The sequence below is a fragment of the Leuresthes tenuis genome, unplaced genomic scaffold (genome assembly GCF_036924035.1).
Source record: "Leuresthes tenuis unplaced genomic scaffold, fLeuTen1.0.hap1 SCAF_2, whole genome shotgun sequence".
Lineage (NCBI taxonomy): Eukaryota > Metazoa > Chordata > Actinopteri > Atheriniformes > Atherinopsidae > Leuresthes > Leuresthes tenuis.
The window spans coordinates 9031138-9048992 of NW_027325356.1; the positions used below are offsets into that span (position 1 = coordinate 9031138).

Below are 17855 nucleotides of genomic sequence, written 5' to 3' on the forward strand. Positions count from 1 at the left end.
ACATAACAGCTGATTATGAGCAGGGCTGCTAACTTACATGCATTGAGTGCAATGCTCATGGGCTTTTCAGCTCAGAAGCAGCAAAGACACATAGGCTGCACACAGGTGAGATCGGGTGCTTGGCTACTTGAGTAGTTTTGCTGTGCTGCCAGCAAGTGCTGGAGATCAAGGCAGTCACTTTGCATATTCATAGACATACTCACACTCAATAAGGCAACAATTTAGAGTTATAAATCTAAACCATTTTAAGGCAAACTCATTGTTTTCATTTTCAAAATATGTAATTTTGATAAGCAGACAATGACTTTTGTGGTTTAATCACAACCATGATACGAACTTTAGGTCTGTGTTAATTAAGTATTCATAAAAAATTGTTTTGATTTGTGATTACTAGATGGCAAATTGTACATAGATATTATGAGGAAAGAATAACAGGAGGGACATTTCTGTGAAATGGGACATCATCTCAATAGTGGTTAACAGGTCATCATACTTAGTAGCTAGTTTGAGAATTAATAATGCTGTTTTAACCATCTGATTCAACCAGAAAAGCTAAAAAAATCTAAAATATTTTTAGGTAATATAACATCTAATGTGATATCTTTTATCTGACCTTTCTCTTCAGTCCTCTCTTTTTTTTAGTGCCCTCCCTCGTTCTTTCTTTAATTGTTCCATCTTCCTTATCCCCTCTCTCCATTCATTTTTCTCTTCATCCTATCTTTCTCTTCTTGCTGTGTCCCTTCCATCTCCTTCACCCCTTGCCCCCCATCTTTTACTTCCTCCCTCTCTCTATGTTTTTCATTCCTCTCCCCATCTCTGTAATGAAAGAAGGACTTTTGAAAGAGAGGGAGAGAGAATCAGAGGAGGAGGTAGAAGTGAAGGGGTGGGTCTCTATAAGAGCAGCTGCCTCCAACCTCCACGTAGCCAGAGAAACCACGCTGAGACAGAAGGAAGGAAACATACTCTGACAAATCTGCGCGGACTCCACATCGGCACACACAATCTCACACCCAACACAGGTAAGAGGATTCTGGGGAGAAAGGGAGAGACTGTGGAAGAGGAAAAGAAACAGCATGACCTTTGACCTCTGATAAAAAACCTTTTACTTTTGCATTTTTATAGATTATTTTCACTAATCACAGATTTGTTGCTACACTGGTTTAGATTATTTTGAGAAGCAATGCTTTTTATTGTATAGAATAGATAATTTTGCATCCCTTTAGCTGGCTTTAACAGAGGTGGCATTTCTGAATTTAACAGAAACAATGGCACACGGAGGGAGAAAGGAAACAAAGATGCTCTTTTTTTTCTTTTTTGCCTTGTTGAGTGTCATACTTGATTATTCCAAATCAGTCTTCTTCATTTGTTATTTGTTCACACCTGTTGGTACATTGCAATGCTGTGACCTTCTGAGACTTGAGATATTTTGGACACTGATTAAAGAAATATGAACTTAAGCTTTTATTTAAGAAACTTACAGCATCTTAACTAAGATTACAAGCACGACATATTGATTGAAGCTGCCTTGTGTTACCATGACTAAAACTGAGATAGCATTTGTTGGGCTTCTTTCTCTGATAGACCTGTAGTTGGAAATTTAACATCAGTATCTTTAAAACATTGTTATAAGACAGTTAACTCTAATTTCTCTCTAACAACTATTTAATTTGATGAGAGGGTTTTCCAAATGTTTATCTGGCTTGGTAATAAGAATTAGGAACATACATAATTTCAGAAATCTCTGAGCTGTCAGCTATCCATAGAGGCTGGTGCTGCTGTTCTGTTCTGTTGTTTTTATAGTTGTGCCGTTGTCACTAACTGAATTTAGGTACGTTCTTTTGGTGTAAATTTCAAGAAAAGGCTTAGAGTTTAAAGGGTTTAACCTACCCTGGTGGTAACTGCGGCTGCAAACAGGTGGCTTAATGACACAGATTGAGTTGAAACAATCCCTCATGCTGCAGATTCTGAGTTTGATTGAATCAGTGCATCACCGTGATGTCTACACTTAAGTCCTATCAGCCTAAGTGGGTTAAAAGGCAGAAATAATGTACACAACAGAGGTGAGGAGGCACTATCTGAAGTGCGGTGGTATTTCAGAAAGAGGAAGGAAAAGGTCATAAATTGCTGGTCCTGATTAGTCATAGTCGTTAACATCTGATTTACTGCTGCACTCACTGCTGGTTCTATGAATGAACGGGGAGTTTTCACCGAAACATCTTCTTTGCATTAACACTGCAGCTCAAGACAGAGTAATGAAAGGCTATTTGGGTAAGTGTATGTTGGTTAATCAGGGTAAGATTTTGCACAACTCATTTCATCAGTGGATTATGTTAGACCTTCAGACACATTTTGCCTGAAGATTCCTGTGTTTTCTATGATAATTCCCTGTCAAGTTGTTCATTACTAAAATTTCTCTCGGTTAATTATTACAAATACTATGAAACAGTTTGTGACTTTTATAAGCAGTGTTACTTTTCATACAGTAGATACCCGCAGACTACTTTCAGCTGTCATTTAAATAACTGATGTTGGAATCTAAAATGTTTTACATGTAGTGATTCTGAATCTAGAATTTCATTGGAAATTTGAATACATTTCTAGTAGACTTTATTGTTGACTTTCGGCACTTGCCCATTCACTGGAAAAAGAATGCCAGGTTCAAGGGGGAGCAAAAAGATTAAAAGGAGTCCTACAAATTTTTTTGATTACATCTGATGGGGCACATCTGGCATATTTTTTGCTGCAGGTCCCTGTGCTCTTTATGTGTCCGAACCATTTTATAACTGGACTAATGAGGCAAAGCTACGTGACTGAGATACATTTTTTGTTTAGTTTTGTTTTTTAATAGATTGTTAAAAATGACAATTTGATGAATCAGAATTTATCCAACTAATATATGAAGTAGCTATATGTGTCTCCAGGTGTTTTTTGAGAACCGCTGATCCTGGCAACAAAGCTAGCCTCAACTTGACATGTGTGGTGTTAAGGAACCAAGAAAGTTTAGTATTAATTATTATTCTTATTTTTTGGATAAAAGTAGTTTTCTTTTATGCTCTCACTACCTTGCCAGGTGTTAAGCTATGTATAGATACATCTGTAGCAGAACTTAGATTAAGAAGTGATGTTGGGATTTGTCATGTTTTGAAAAAAACGTGTTAATAAAGTAACGTGGGGGCCATTATGTTACAGAACTTTGCAGAAAACGTTTAAAAAGCTGTTATACTAATCTCTATCAAAGTGAGCACTGCTTGTTGCAGTGTATATACTTGTTATATGATGAAGATGAATGTTGTTTTGCTGAGTGACCAACAATGACTTTGACAAGTAAAGTCACGGGGCTTAGCCATTTAACCACAGCCAAATTTAAAGGTTAACGATGTAAGATGTAGCGAGATTTAGAAGTATAAACTGAAAATTGCAATCACTTGAGCACCGCCTCACTCTCCCCTTTCATGTCATGACAGATCAGGTTTTAGTTCTGGCTAGTTTTTCTGCTTTAATATCCCAACCTTTTAATTCTTTCATCATAGGTTCTTGTGTGCTCTGTGTGAATGCAGCCTTGTCTCTCCATCCTCCTGGTATCCGTCAGTTTGTTTTCCTCACCATTTTCACCTTCTATTGTTTTTCAGCAATTCTGTTTGTCTCTGATCTTTTGATAACCTGACTCTGTTTTAACATGGCCCTTGTTCATCATTAGATTTTATTGAAGTTCTCTATATAGTTCTCTTTTTTCATTTCTCAAGACCTGCCTTCCAAATGTGTCTGCATTTGTCCTTTTAAATAATGAAAAAAATAAGGGTAGGCCTTAATTGTTATATTTGTAGCTTGTAATAAAAACTATGGTGCCTACAAAAAATCACAGGGGATGGCGCCTCTAGGATATAAATGAATGGATATAAGGATATAGTTAATTTAATTAATAGTTAATTAATCACTCTAATGTGATGAAAACGCATAACTTTGAATCACCCTAAATGTTAGATACAATACATTTCAGCTTTAATGAAAACGAGGAGTGCTTGTTTATTCTGAGGGGAATCCAGAAAGACTCTATAGGCTTTTCTGCACTGAAAAGAGGGATAATTTCATGCCAAGTCACATAACCCTCAAGTCATGGATTTTCTTTTGAAGTTTTTTACATAAATTTTCTGCTTTATTAAGTCCATGAAACCTTGCAAAATCCTAAAGCTCTTCTCCAAATTCTCCTTCTATGAACGCGAGGTTTGGCCACCTGAGCTAGATTTTTTAGATTCTTCTCAAGCCTCACCAATTACTATTTTTTTCTGGGGGTGAAATGTGTACTGCACCTCACTGAATGTGCAGAAACAAATACTATCGATTGATTTCCACTTTTTTGAACTTCCACAGTATTATACTGTGCATCATCAATATAGTTTCATAATATCAACGGAATAAGTTAACTAGCATAAAAATTACATCATTATTGTGTGCATATTTATTTAAATAGTGAATATTTTATTAATTTATTAAATGCACCCAATTAGGAATGATAAACTGCTCCGAGGGCTCATTAGGACACTTTCTGTTTATTTTAGTAATATAAACATAGGACAAACTCCCAAAAGTTTAATTAACTGTTTCCTTAAGCACATAAGATTAAAAAATGTATTTAATGAATTTAATATATCAGCCCAAAATTTATGTATTTGAAACCATCCCATTCCTCCTGAGGCAGATTGCTTTAATCAGTTGCTAATTAATTCATTGTTATACATTTTAAACAGATGCAGAAAGACAGATAATATATATTGGTGTTATGTATTTTGGTTTTGATTGAAAATAAGGGAAGAAAGCATTTTTCATTCTAAGCCTGATATTCTTTAAAACATAAAGTTATTTTCTATACATTGATTCGTACACTAAAATGAATTAATCTTCCAATGTGGAAAAGCAGTGGCTGTTCCAAACAACCTTTGAATGTGCACTACGACCAGCCTGGTCTCACACAGATAGAACATCACTTCCTTAATACCATGTGAAGTGGCTCCAGAATTTATTGAACACGATTGCACCAGAGAAAGAGTTCTATGCGCAGTTTTGTTATGGAGGATAAAATCAAGGCTTAATAAACCTGTCCACTGTGACGTCTTGTAATCCTAATAACGTGTGCTGACACAACCATTGGAATCTATGAGACCCCCTGCCAGTAAAAAGGCCTGTGCTCGTGAGCAGCTTCTGCCAAAGAGCAAAACATCAACGATGGGAATGCGCCTGAGATTTGTTTTGTTTATTGCTAATAAAAGGACCAGGGACACTTAGTCATGTTTTACTGGAAAGAACTGCTCATTTGAAAAGGTAACCAATTGCATGCAAAACTACAACAACAGCATTAATTATGTCAAAGGTAAATCTAAGTATTCTAAGACATTACTTTGTAAGTAAAAAGCTTACTTTCTAAGACTGATGAGCAGTTCTGATAATACAACTTTTACAAGTGGCTGTAGCAACAGTCACAATATCAGACAACTGTATTTCTGAAACTGAAGCTCTATTAATAGTACTCCGTTTTTGCCTTCAGGCATGTACGTCTGAGACTCATTACTAACAAGTGTGTGCTCTTATTTAATTCTGCCAGGAAACCTTCATGAGGTCAGGAACTAACCTTAAGGTGGGAATAATCAACCTAATGTTTGTGTTTAGCCTTGGGCACACTTTTCACGTCACCTTGAGAGAAATAAAGACACTTTGATTTGCAAAAGTAAACTCTTACCAAGAAAGGAAAAGAAAGAAAAAGCTGATCGTATGGTAGGATGTAATAGTGTGCCAAAAATGTACACATAGCTACATAATGCTACCAAGATCAGCTTGCTCCACAAAGCTTAATTTGTTTATTACCTACTCAGAAAAACTAGCTTATCAAGGTGGTCAGAAAATGGTATTTACATGGCAGTGTCTTAGCTAGACTGATGTATTAATCGGTTTGATATTGGAATATTGCTGTGCATTAAAATGTACACATTGACACAATGGAATGAGAGAGAGAAAAATATCAAGAAAAAAAGGTATACTGAGTATAGAAAAGGATATCTTGTCTTCTGTTTTATGAACTTAAAATATAGAAATTAAGATAATTCTCATCTCAATACAGGTGGTCTGTTTGGGGTAAACTGATGAAGAACTGTGTGTACTACACAGTACGTAAGAAATAAAGGCCCAGTCTGTGTAGAAACAAAGAAAATCCAAGAAAAAAGACACAAACTTTAACATATAGCTCAACAAAACACCAACAAAAAGAATGATAAATACACCAAGTATTACACTTTCCTGAGTAGCAACTCCAACTCCCCAGTCCATGCTTAAGGTATCTAATGGCCCCAAAAATCCTCTTTAATCTATCTCCTCTCTTCAGTATTGCTGAATTTGTTGATTCCCTGTAGAACATGGTACACCTCATCTTCTTTATGAGCATACTTCCTTGACCCTTGCAAACCATTTTGACTCAAATGCTATATGGGGAAAATGGAATGAGGACACGGAGTGCTGGATCACGGGACGCACCCCATATTGTGCTGTTGCAAACAGCCCTCACAGCCTCACTGATTTGGCTGTGAACATGTGGAGTTAATCCAAGGATACAATGTTCCTTACACAGTGGGGTCTCTTTCCACCCATTTGTGCTGCAAGGATTTCACAGATCCTTCTTTATGTCTGTTTACTGCCCCCAGTGCTCCTCTTTTCCCTTATATATCTGCACCATAAGAGAACTGGATCCTGACAAATGTTGTTGATTGAGCAAAAAGTCCCAAACTTTTCTTCATTCTCCTTTTTTGCTGACTTGTAGAATGTAGAAGCAACATCATGGTAATATTTCTTGAGACCAAACTGATAGCAGGGACTGGTGTCTTTTAGCAAAGATTTTTCATTCCCATGTCTTCACTTTGTCTTCACACAAGGATGTAGCTATAAGAAGAGCTGGACAAGGTGCGTTGAGGCAACCTTGCAAATGGTAAAGGCAAAATGCAAACCTGATCACTGTTGTTTTTCATAGCTAAAATGTAAGAGCAGACATAATCTTACAGAAGCCTACTATCATGGGGAGGGTACTCCTGCTGGAGGAGGTGGAGTCACCTCAAATTAATTTAATCTTTTTTCTTTTCTTAGCTTGACAACAACTTAATTTGACAGTCAACACACAGCCAACGGTTCATTGCAGAGACCCTCCATCTCAGTGTTGTATATAAGATTACATCATCCATTGTTAACAAGCACTATAATCCCTCCTCTTTCACTCATACCACTCTCTCTGCCCATATAGTCTTAAAGCTGAGTAGGGAGGTCTTATAAGGTAATATTGTCTTCCTGATATTCCTGCTGCATCCTCATGAGAGCTCCAAGCTCATTCATTTTATCTGCTATTGATATCATATTTTCCAATATTATCAAGGGAAGAAATGGTTAAAAGTCTCAGTTTTGTTCCTGTTCTACATCCTGGATGTCTTGTCTTCAACTCCTCTGGATTTGGGGTCTTATTCTAAGGGTTTGGAAAGCTGCTCCCACGTGCAAACAACTTTTCTGTTACCGTAATGTGAAAAAGAGCGAGAGTTACCTGCAAAAATCATCTCAGCAGCACAGAATCCAAACCAGTGCAGAACAATACTTCAAAAATCTGTCGTCAAAGAAAAAGGCCACCAGAAGATCACAAGAAGATGCAAAAAAAAGACACAAGCTGTCCATATCTGACAGGTCTAGACCATATGTGAAATCTATGTAAAAGATCTATCTGACCATGACAGAAGAACATGATTTATCCTTTTTTTGTGTTACCTGGGTGTAAAAACTACAGAGGTAAATTCAAAACCCCATACACTGTACTTTTAGCTGTTGTGTGGCTAGTTTTAAAACTGCTTGGTTAGGTTAGAAAAATGTTGTGGTTTCAGCTAAAATGGACTTTTTCAGAGATTGCCTACTTAACAATGAATATCTGCTCATTTTTAACGCCACTAAATAATAGAACATTCTAGTCCATTCTTGTGTGAGATAAAATCGTTTGTGTTTCAAAATGTAACACAAAGTACATTAACATGTCAGAAAAGAATCAACATCAACTGTTAGTCCCATTAAAGCCAGACTTTTAAAAGCTAGATTGAAAGCGTGATCATTCTAGTCTACGTTCTACAGTTCAAGCAACAAGAAAAAAAACAAGAATCTCAAAACATCAATCAGTAAATGTTCAATCATTACAAATCAGGTAATTTGATAATCTATTGTATATCAAGATTAAGGAAAAATTAAGCACTCCACGTAAGAAACATGATAAAAGTAATTTGGTAACATTGATGGTAACACCCTTGGAATAATCCATTTAACCACTGAAAATAATGGTTCTATGAGCAACTTTTTTAAAGAAGTGAATGGATGTAAAACAACAGCTAATAGATTTTCAGATTTTCTGTTCTGTGCCAAGTACAATCTTATTATGTAATAGAAATTAAATCAATAACAGGGGGAAGCCATGATGTTTGCAACCTAAAAGATGGTGGTTGTTGGGACCAAAAATGAACATAATGACAACTGATTATTTTGTCTATTGTTGTAAGCAACTATCAGCAGCTTATTGGGATGCCTCACAACATTCTGACATAATACATTAGTCTTTTGTCTCATCAAAATCACAAAAATTTGTAGAAAAGTCAATAGACACCAAAAACTATGAAAACACCTATTAATGTTTTAACACCATGTGTTTAGATATATACTTATAAAACTTCAATAACCAGAGAGTCAGACAGGAAATGGTAGTGGAAATGGAAAATAAAGTTCAAACTGGTTCAAGTGGAAATGAAAGGTAAGAAATTACAGTAAACCATGATCTCAAAACATGAATAAAAATCAATGAGAAATGATTCCGAGACCCTGCTGTAAATATGTGTTAGCAACCTCTCAACCATCAATCAACCTGAGGTGATTAGTTGCATTGAGAAGGAAAATCAACTTACGTTAGCATGTCTGTCTCTAATGGCTTCAACTGCCTCTCCAAAGTCTGATTTAGAGGTAATATTCTGTGAGAACACTCATGGGGTCTCATAAATGACTCAGCAGAAACATCTGTAAGCTTCTCTGCAGCTGGTGTGACCAGAAACTGTATCAGAAGTATATTCTTACTGTGTGGTCTGATTTTTCATTTATCTCTCGCGCATGTAGAAAGTTGTAAAACAGCATAAATAAGATTTGATGGTTGTTTTTCCATTTCCTTTTTTTAATTTCCAAAAATATTGGGAAATTTCCGACTTTGAGGATATTTCAGGGCGGATTTTCGTCCTTTTTAAGTGAATTCAAAAGAGTGAAAGTGAGAAACTATAATAAGGTCTTTTTGTCTTTGAGGAAAAAGAGGAGTGATGACAGATAAAATATATACTGTAAGTATGTAGCATATGTATATAGGGAGGTTTCAAATCTAGGTTATGTACTTCTAATCCTTCTGACTGGTAGCATGGATCCTGCAGTCCTGAAATGTGTCAAATCACTGGCCACTCTGCTAATATGCCAGGTAGACATCAATATCACAGCAAAGAACACAATGTATTTTGAGTGGGCCTGGGAAGAGTTGTCAATCAAACTGACTTTTCAAACAGATGGCTGCTGGAAGAAGACTAAATAACATTTAATTACCTGTCAAAGTGACTCATCTACTAACAATGCTAACATCAAGAATATGCTCTAATTATTGAGTAGTTCATTATTTAGCTTTAAAACGCCTGTCTTCTCTGCTTAAAAAGCTTGGAGCCATTGTTTAACAAGTTTAAATCACTTAATAGGGCTGTTTTAAAATGATGAATTTAAGGTAATCTTTCAATAACTATGGACTTAGATTGGTGTAATAACAATAACAGCAAACATGCACATTCTAGCACGAAAACATAGATGACCTTAATCATTAAATCAGTCATAATTTTCAAGATTTACATCTTTGTCCCTGAAGAGAAATTTGTAAGCAGCACAAGTGCTGCAGAGAGCTGCATCATTTTACAAAATCTAGACAAATTAAGCTGCTTGTTCTCACATAAATCCAATGCATCCTCACACATTTCAAAAGAATTGAACTGTGTAACAGAAATAAAATAATGACTGTCAAAAACCAAGTGTGTAAAACAGGTATACATTAGGTGATCACACTATGGAGGTATATGGAGCGTTTGATACAGTTGGTTGTAGAGAAAACACAGGTAAAAATTCAGCAGAGCGGCCGTTTTTGTGCACTGATGGGAATTTGAGAGTATCGTGGTTCAGCAGTAACCTGCAGACCAGCTATTCAAAATAAAAACACTCTCCAGAACAGATGCACACAGCTCCTCTGTTCAGCCATGCATAAATAATCCAGCTTTAAATCCTGCTTTGGGCTGGGAGTACTTTATTTCATATTTCCCCTTTTTTAATGAGAAAATGACAATAATGGGGGGTAAAAGGGAAGAAAACGTTAATATCACAGTGTGAGTTGGTTTGAGAATTTCTGAGTGCTGGGCTGTTGTTGTCGTGTTGGATAAAGAGACCGTTAGTCTTAGCAAAGTGGTGAAGCATTTTCTCAAGCTTTACAGGACTTATTCCATGGTTGACAAGTTGTGCTTTTTTTAACAGCTTCTGCAACTTTAACTGTCATGTTGTTTTCTACTTTACACTTTAAGAACCTAAACTTATGGTTACCTACCCGAATACTAATAAGAACATATTCAATGTTTCTTATTTTCTACAAATAAAGTGTTCTAAGGAATTGATGACTGTACATATGGTTTCTTTTTGGGCTTAAACCACCTCAGAATGTGATTGAACCAGACTTTGCCTTTTTTCATTAATTTATTTATTCAAATAACAGGCGTGTTGGGAATTGCCAGTACTAATCAGCACTAATCAGTCTCCTTTGTGCTACCAACACAACTCTCATCCAGGAGGTGTAGACATAGAACCTCTGGGGGTGTCCTGTTGTATCTGGCACTGGTACTAGAAATGTCAACAGACATTATTGGTTACCTGATTTATATTGACCATAGTGATCCAAATAGCTTTTTGTTAGTGCCACCATGAGGTGGATACTTTCATCTGAATGTCTCAAAATCTACTGAATGAATTGCCATGAAAGTTATCCTGATTGAATGACTCTATAAGTTCTTTGTTCTTACTCTCTAAGCAATGAGGCAAAAGCAACTTGGTGAAGTTGGAATTACACATTTGTGAGCCCCTGAGATTGAACTACAACAATATTTGAAATCCTTGTTTTTTATAGTGTTATCATTAAAATAAAACATTTTCTAAAACACTTTGTTTTTGTGTTCTTTAAAACCTTAGTCACACGTGAGATATATAATAGTAATTGCTTAAGTAATGTCATTCAGTCACTGGTCAGTTTAGCCTATATGTTTCTCACCCTTCATTCAGCCATGCCTGTAAAAGTAATGAAAGGAACCATGGTTTGTGAATATTTGCTATTTGCATGAGAGTGGACATTATACATAAACTGTGGTAAAATAAGAAGTAAAACCAAGAAGGAGGAAAATCTGAACAATGCTTTTAATTATTCATTTTGTTACAGGATCTGTTGGACTCATCTGAACATCTGAATACTTCAAAATGAACCCATCTGCTGTTTTATGTGTCAAAGACATACACAGCAGTGTTGAAAATGATGGGCATAGTTAACTGGGTACAACCTAGTTAGGCTGGCACTGCAAAATGTTTTGGAAAAGCACCAGGGGGCTATTCAGATATGATGACAATACACTCAGTTGCCACAGGATTAATGGAAATCAGCACATGCATGAAAGATTCAGTCAAACTAGGTATGTTTTGATTGAAAATATATCTAAATGGTCCATGGATGTCTAAGCCTAAATTTGTTCAAAAGTGAATCACTAGGTCTATTTGAAGATTAAACGTTTGCATTTAGAGTATATTCATCCAACCATTTCCTATATTTGCTTAATCTAATGCAGGGTTGTGGGGTGAGGGTTGCTGGAGCCTATCCTAGCTGTCTTTGGGTGAGAGCTGGGATACACCCTGGGAGCTGGGAGTCACCAGTCCATTACAGATTTAGAGTACATATATGTAATATCTTCATCACATTTCCACCACAGCAAAATACGAGTTTAGAAAAATATTTTCTCTCATTTAACTCACACCTCAACAGTGTTTTTGACATACTGATGTCATAACTGTACATTATGGGGACTGAAAATTGGGGAATAATTGGGATCGGCTTTGCTAACACTTAATGTATGGATATGTAATCGGCTCACAGTGTGGATTATCCTGCAGAGTCTTTCCTCAAAAGGAATTGATTATGTTGTTCTCCCGTTCCTCATCTTCTTTGTCTTATATGTTGTTTTTGTGAACAGAAATGGAGCCAGGGGCAAGTGTAGTTGAAGCTCACACTCCACATTTTCGTGCACTCAAACACAATGCATGAATACATGAAGCTGTTATCAAAGGAATGATTATCAGCTTCAACAGGAGTGAAAAAGGCATCACGTTTGGAGACTGGAGGGAGAACATGTCGTTATTCACTTTTCTTCACCCATAGGTAGACAAATAAATGGCAAACCTGTATTTGCATCCTCTGGCCACACCTTAGCAGAGACAAGAGATATGGAGATGTGAAGGTTTGTTTTATGCATTATCCCTTTACTTTTGAAGGCGAAGTCAGAGTTGACAATGGAGGACGCTATGTGTTGTAGTCAGCTGAATGCATCCAAGCTGTTTGTCTGAATCCTGTGCCATCTGCCAGTTCTGTCCCGCCCATATATTCCTGTCTGGCTATGTTGCTCTTTTGTCCTTCACTGTCAAAGCCCAATTTCTTATCAGACAAAAGTAAATTAAGAAACACTTTTATTGTTTTCGCACAATAACACAGATTCATTTTGAAGAGTTGCTGCTTTATGGTTAGTTAAGGATTAAGAATGAACCGTAGTGCAATTAAATTTTTTATCAGTTTTTAATTAGTCTTAATGAATTCCATGTCAGAAGACATATTAGTGTTTGACTGAAGACAAATTAATTTTACTTTCTTCCATGTCATTTTAATAGATAATAACAAATTTCGGCTAAAAGAGAGGTTGTAGTACCTGTTTCAATGTCCTATGGGTACGTGTGAAAATACGTGCATTTATCTCCATGTTTGTGAGTTGTTTTTTTTTGCCATTTGAATGTTGACTGTGTGTGTGTGTGCTGTGTATAATGATTGGATGAGAGTTTGTGTGTGTTTTTGTCAGCAAGAAACAATGACTCAGTTTGTTGCCAGAGGCATAAATTGAGGCATCAATTAAGCGTGTTAACGAGTTTGTTAAATGAGATGAAAACTCTGGTTGTGTTTCTGACGTCAGACTCACCAGACTGAAAGTCTCCTACAAGAATAAGGTCAAACATTTTAATTTCCTCCTAATTATCACTATCAGCAGTTGCTATGCTCACTGTCAGTTTATGTATCCTTTACTCACTTCTTGTTCTTTTCCCTCATTTGTGTCTTTTTTCGATATCTTTAAATCTTCTCTGTGTTCTTCCAGTATGACCTTCTCACTTATAAATCCAGATCACTCATCTTATCTGTATATTATTGGTGCTTTCAGACCAAACTGTTTTAGAGGCTTGTTGAGGGTCATGTGGACAGGGAATCTCTCCAGCAGACAACACATTGTACCGCCACAGAGTTTTTATCTGGTTGCATTAACACTGTCAACAGAAAGTGCCGTAATAAGCAGCAGGAGGATGGTTGATGAGTAAATTGACATTGTAATTCTGTCACTGCATATCAGCTCAGTAAAACCCGGGCTTCACTGTCAGGGCTTCACTATCCATCCAATCCTCAGTATTTGATTCCACTTTTTAAAGCCAAACATAAAGAACTGCTGTTTTAACGGTCAGCATTTTTGCTAATGTTTTCATGTTGCAGTGATGGATTCCAGTGAAGCGATCATGAGTTCGACCAGTCACAGCACACTTACATTATAGAAAATGAAAGGTAAAAAAAAAGGTTATATGAACAATGCTCATCTGCATTTCTTGCAATGCAGAAAAATAGAGGGGTTGCTTATTCCAGTACTTCAGAAGAACCTTCTGAACTCATATAAATGTCAAATAGCTCTTCTTGTAGCAACACTCATGCTGTTAGACAGCCAAGTTAAACACCAAAATGTAATACCAAATAATTGTTTAGGAGAGTTTGTGTAAAAGGCATCATGTACCACTTTGTAGGACTGAAGGTGTGTATTTGCTTTCTTGTACAACAGACGGCAGGACCATGAAGACCTTGGTAGTTCTGCTGCTCCTCTGTCTGTGTGATCCTGGACACAGTGACTGCCAGGCAGATTGCCTGTCCTGCAGCAAAGTCCTGCCCAAACCCCTCAGTTTGAACACTGCGGTGAGCCACTCACACACACACACGCGTACACACACACTCATAGTCATTGCAAACTGTCAGATCGAAGCCTCCATTCAAAGTCTGAAAGGTTGGCTTCAGTAGTGACAAACAATGAAAACAAAAAATAATCTGGAGGCTATTCATTCAATTTCATGTAGACATAACTACACAGCGCACGCACAAATATAGTCATACAAAAACAATTTCTCTGCTGGGATTCATCTGATGATGAAATAACTGGAAACACCACCTTCTTGTACTCACCCTGCCCTCTCAAAGATTCACTGACTGATTAAAAAAAATAACCCTCTTGGAATTTTAATTTGCTGTGGCTAATTGATTCCTGGGGATAGATGTATGTTTCTCCTCTCTTTGACCAGTGGTTGTTTCTCTCTGTCTCAGACATTTTACAGGCAGCACACTAGAAGACATTTAAGAGTTAAAATATCAAGCTCTTAACTCTTAGTGTTAGGCACTCAGTTCACAGTGGTATTTAACGGCACCTCAGCTGAGCTTAGTGAATTGGATGTACGCGGCATGACGACTGTTGTCTCATTGTCTCATTAACAGGCATCTACTGACTCACTGTCCAATTTTTTTGTAATCCATGTGCTTGTAGCCTTTTTTTTCCATGTTTTCCTTTTTACCATTTCTGGCTGAAAAGCATTTTACTTGTGAACAATTTAAGTACCAGACACTCCATATTAAGCTGCTTTTTGGAGAGAGTGCTTGAGGCAATTTGATTATTTTGTACAAACGTCCTTCTTGATCCATATATTCTGTAATGAAATAACACACATATGTGTACTTGCATGATTCATATTTCGGAGACGTATATATGTTTCAACTTGGTTTAAGATTAAAGTCCTATTAGGGCTAGATTAATGTAAGGTTGATGTTTCTCACTTGCTGTTTCTTTATTCTGACTTTGTTATGAATTAAAAGTAATTGATTGAGGTTAGAAAATAAAAAGTGACTTGTTAGGGTTAGTAAGTACTTGGTTAGGTAAGGAAAACATCATGGTTAGGAGATAAACTACAACATTTTAACTGCAGAAACATTTTTTCATGACACTCAGAGATGTTTCCTGACAATTACACCAACAGCAAGGAAATACATTGCAGGTTGAAAAATGATGCCATGAGAGTAGCCTGCACAGTGGCAGAAGGACTCCCTGATCAAGCATAAGTATATCGTAGATAGAAAGAGTTGGTATACAATGTACTGATGAAAAGTCTGGCATTTACTAAAATCTGTGCTTCTAAATTTGCGTGCTGGTGCTCCTAACTACCACCAATAGAGTAAGTTAGTCTGAAGCCCTTTGATTCGTCTAATTGATTCCTTGTTCAGATTACAAAATGTTTTTTTTAAAGAAGAAAACAATCCTTATTTGAAATATTCAAGCTCAAAATGCAATTTTGATAAGGTACCTCCTCACATAAATTGTTAGCTATTTATGTAGCTTTACAATGTTGTACATTGTAATCCTCTACATGATGGAGAATTATTAAAATGGCAGCCTATCTAGTGGGGGATTCTATTCCTACATAGGGGTCCTTCCATTTATCAATGGGTGTGCTCAAGAATTTGTGTGAAGAATTTAAATTTTCTTTCATTAATGGTAAATTCCAGTATTTCTTTCTGGAACATAGGTTTGATTCTTTGAACCGTCTACAAAAATAAATTGTGGATGATTTCTTGCCTTTGTTTCTGCCAGGTGTGTCTCATTGAATGTGAAGGCAAAGTGTCCCCTTCCTTCTCCTGGGATCTATGTCGTAAAGCTCTGTCGTCACCCATTTCCTCCCTAGAAGGCACCACAAGGAAAAGATCTCAAGAGGAGGCAGAAGCAATTTTTCCAGAGGAAGAGGAACAGATGGCTGAAGGTCTGTTACTACCTGCTCTACAAAGGTTCGACCATGTGGCCCGGGCACTCAACATGAACGAGAGGGATCTGGGTGGCAAGAGCAGTCAGCTGAGCACTGCCTATGATTCCCATAATGCCCTGTCCCTTGAGAATGAGTATGAAGAAGATGAAGTAGGGCAGGAAGGGGAGGATGCTGGTGTGGCAACAAGAGGACTGGGTGATGCGGGGCTGAGCATCTCCAAGAGGTTTGGTGGCTTTGTCAAAGGAAGGCACGGCTACAGGAGACTGATGTCTCCAGGAAGGTCATACCAGAAGAGGTATGGTGGCTTCATCGGTATTCGGAAGTCAGCACGCAAGTGGAACAACCAAAAACGTTTCAGTGAATTCCTGAAGCAGTATCTGGGGATGACCACTCGGGCCACAGAGTTCAACAGCATGTCAGACCTCTCCCAACAGAATGAAGTTTAGCAGAATACACCTCGGAGCGCCTGTCGTAAAAGAATCACCGGATGGGTTTTCACAGATCTTGTTTTGTAAGTGGTAAAATCAAAGTTGACCTACTGAATCTACTGTAAGTAACTTACCAAAAATTTAGCTAAAAAATGAAGACTCCTATTGGAGTCATTGTTGTCCCACAATGTCAGGTTGCCTTTTCTGTTTTCCATCCCTTTTATTTAAGTCAATTCATCAGACACTGTTGTAAACATGTCTATCCACCTTGATGCTCCATGGAGAGTACTGGAAACTTTGCTCCAGCTGAAACTGTATTTAATGGTATCTCTGAGGCCCCTATCCAGCTCTGGATCCCGCAGTTGTTTAGACTTCTTATTCCATGACCCTTATTGGGTACATATCAGTTTGATTCTACCAAAACCTCTCATGGGCTTTGAAGAAAGTCTTTATTTATATATCTTTATTATACCTCCACCTAGTGGCCAAGTGCAAACATCAGTCTTTATTAAAGGATAATACCAGTGTTTTTTTTTTTTTTATATCCTGGCATCTTGGTTAGAAGAATATCAGCAGTAATACTGTATGTGATTTGTGTGGAATAAAGGAAGATGTGTTAAAACACAGTTAAAATGTATTGGTTTATATGTATTCCAAAATATACCTGAGACAGAGTGACTCAGGCAGTTTAAATGAATGATTAACCATAAGATTAGACAGCACGCAGCAGTCATTCATACTTATGACACTGGTCATGTCATGTACATGTGAGAATAATCTTTGACTGACTCTGGTGTTTCGATGTCACAATCCTGTGTGAACAAGCTGTCTTTGAACTGTACTGATGTGAAGTGTTTTGGTTGCACAGCATGAGAACTTGTAAATAGCTGAATTTAAACATGTCAATAAATATAGTTTACTATTTCCTTCATGGCTTGTCATGCAGCAACTGATTCTGTGTCTTTTAGTATTTTGTTCTTAATCATCATGGTGTCCTTTACAGAGCCATTTATAATGGTTGTGCTACTTCATTAAATTAGATTTTATGGGAGAACTATGCTTTTTTATATCTTTTTATAAAATTATTTTGGCTGGCTTTTGCAAGTCATGAGGTACTTCTAAATACCGGTCATCTATTAATAGGTGCTCATTGGATTTTCTACAATAAACCATCAAGTC

The 17855-nt window shown here is 37.0% G+C and overlaps 1 protein-coding gene across 1 annotated transcript; it reads left to right on the plus strand.

Moving 5' to 3' along the window:
* The first annotated feature begins 937 nt into the window (after positions 1-937).
* On the plus strand, positions 938-17607 carry LOC140302378 (prepronociceptin-like). Its single transcript, XM_072381205.1, has 3 exons — positions 938-1019; positions 14232-14362; positions 16080-17607. The coding sequence occupies exons 2-3, from the start codon at positions 14243-14245 to the stop codon at positions 16692-16694; spliced, it is 735 nt and encodes a 244-aa protein (XP_072237306.1). The 5' UTR covers positions 938-1019; positions 14232-14242; the 3' UTR covers positions 16695-17607.
* Positions 17608-17855: the final 248 nt, after the last annotated feature.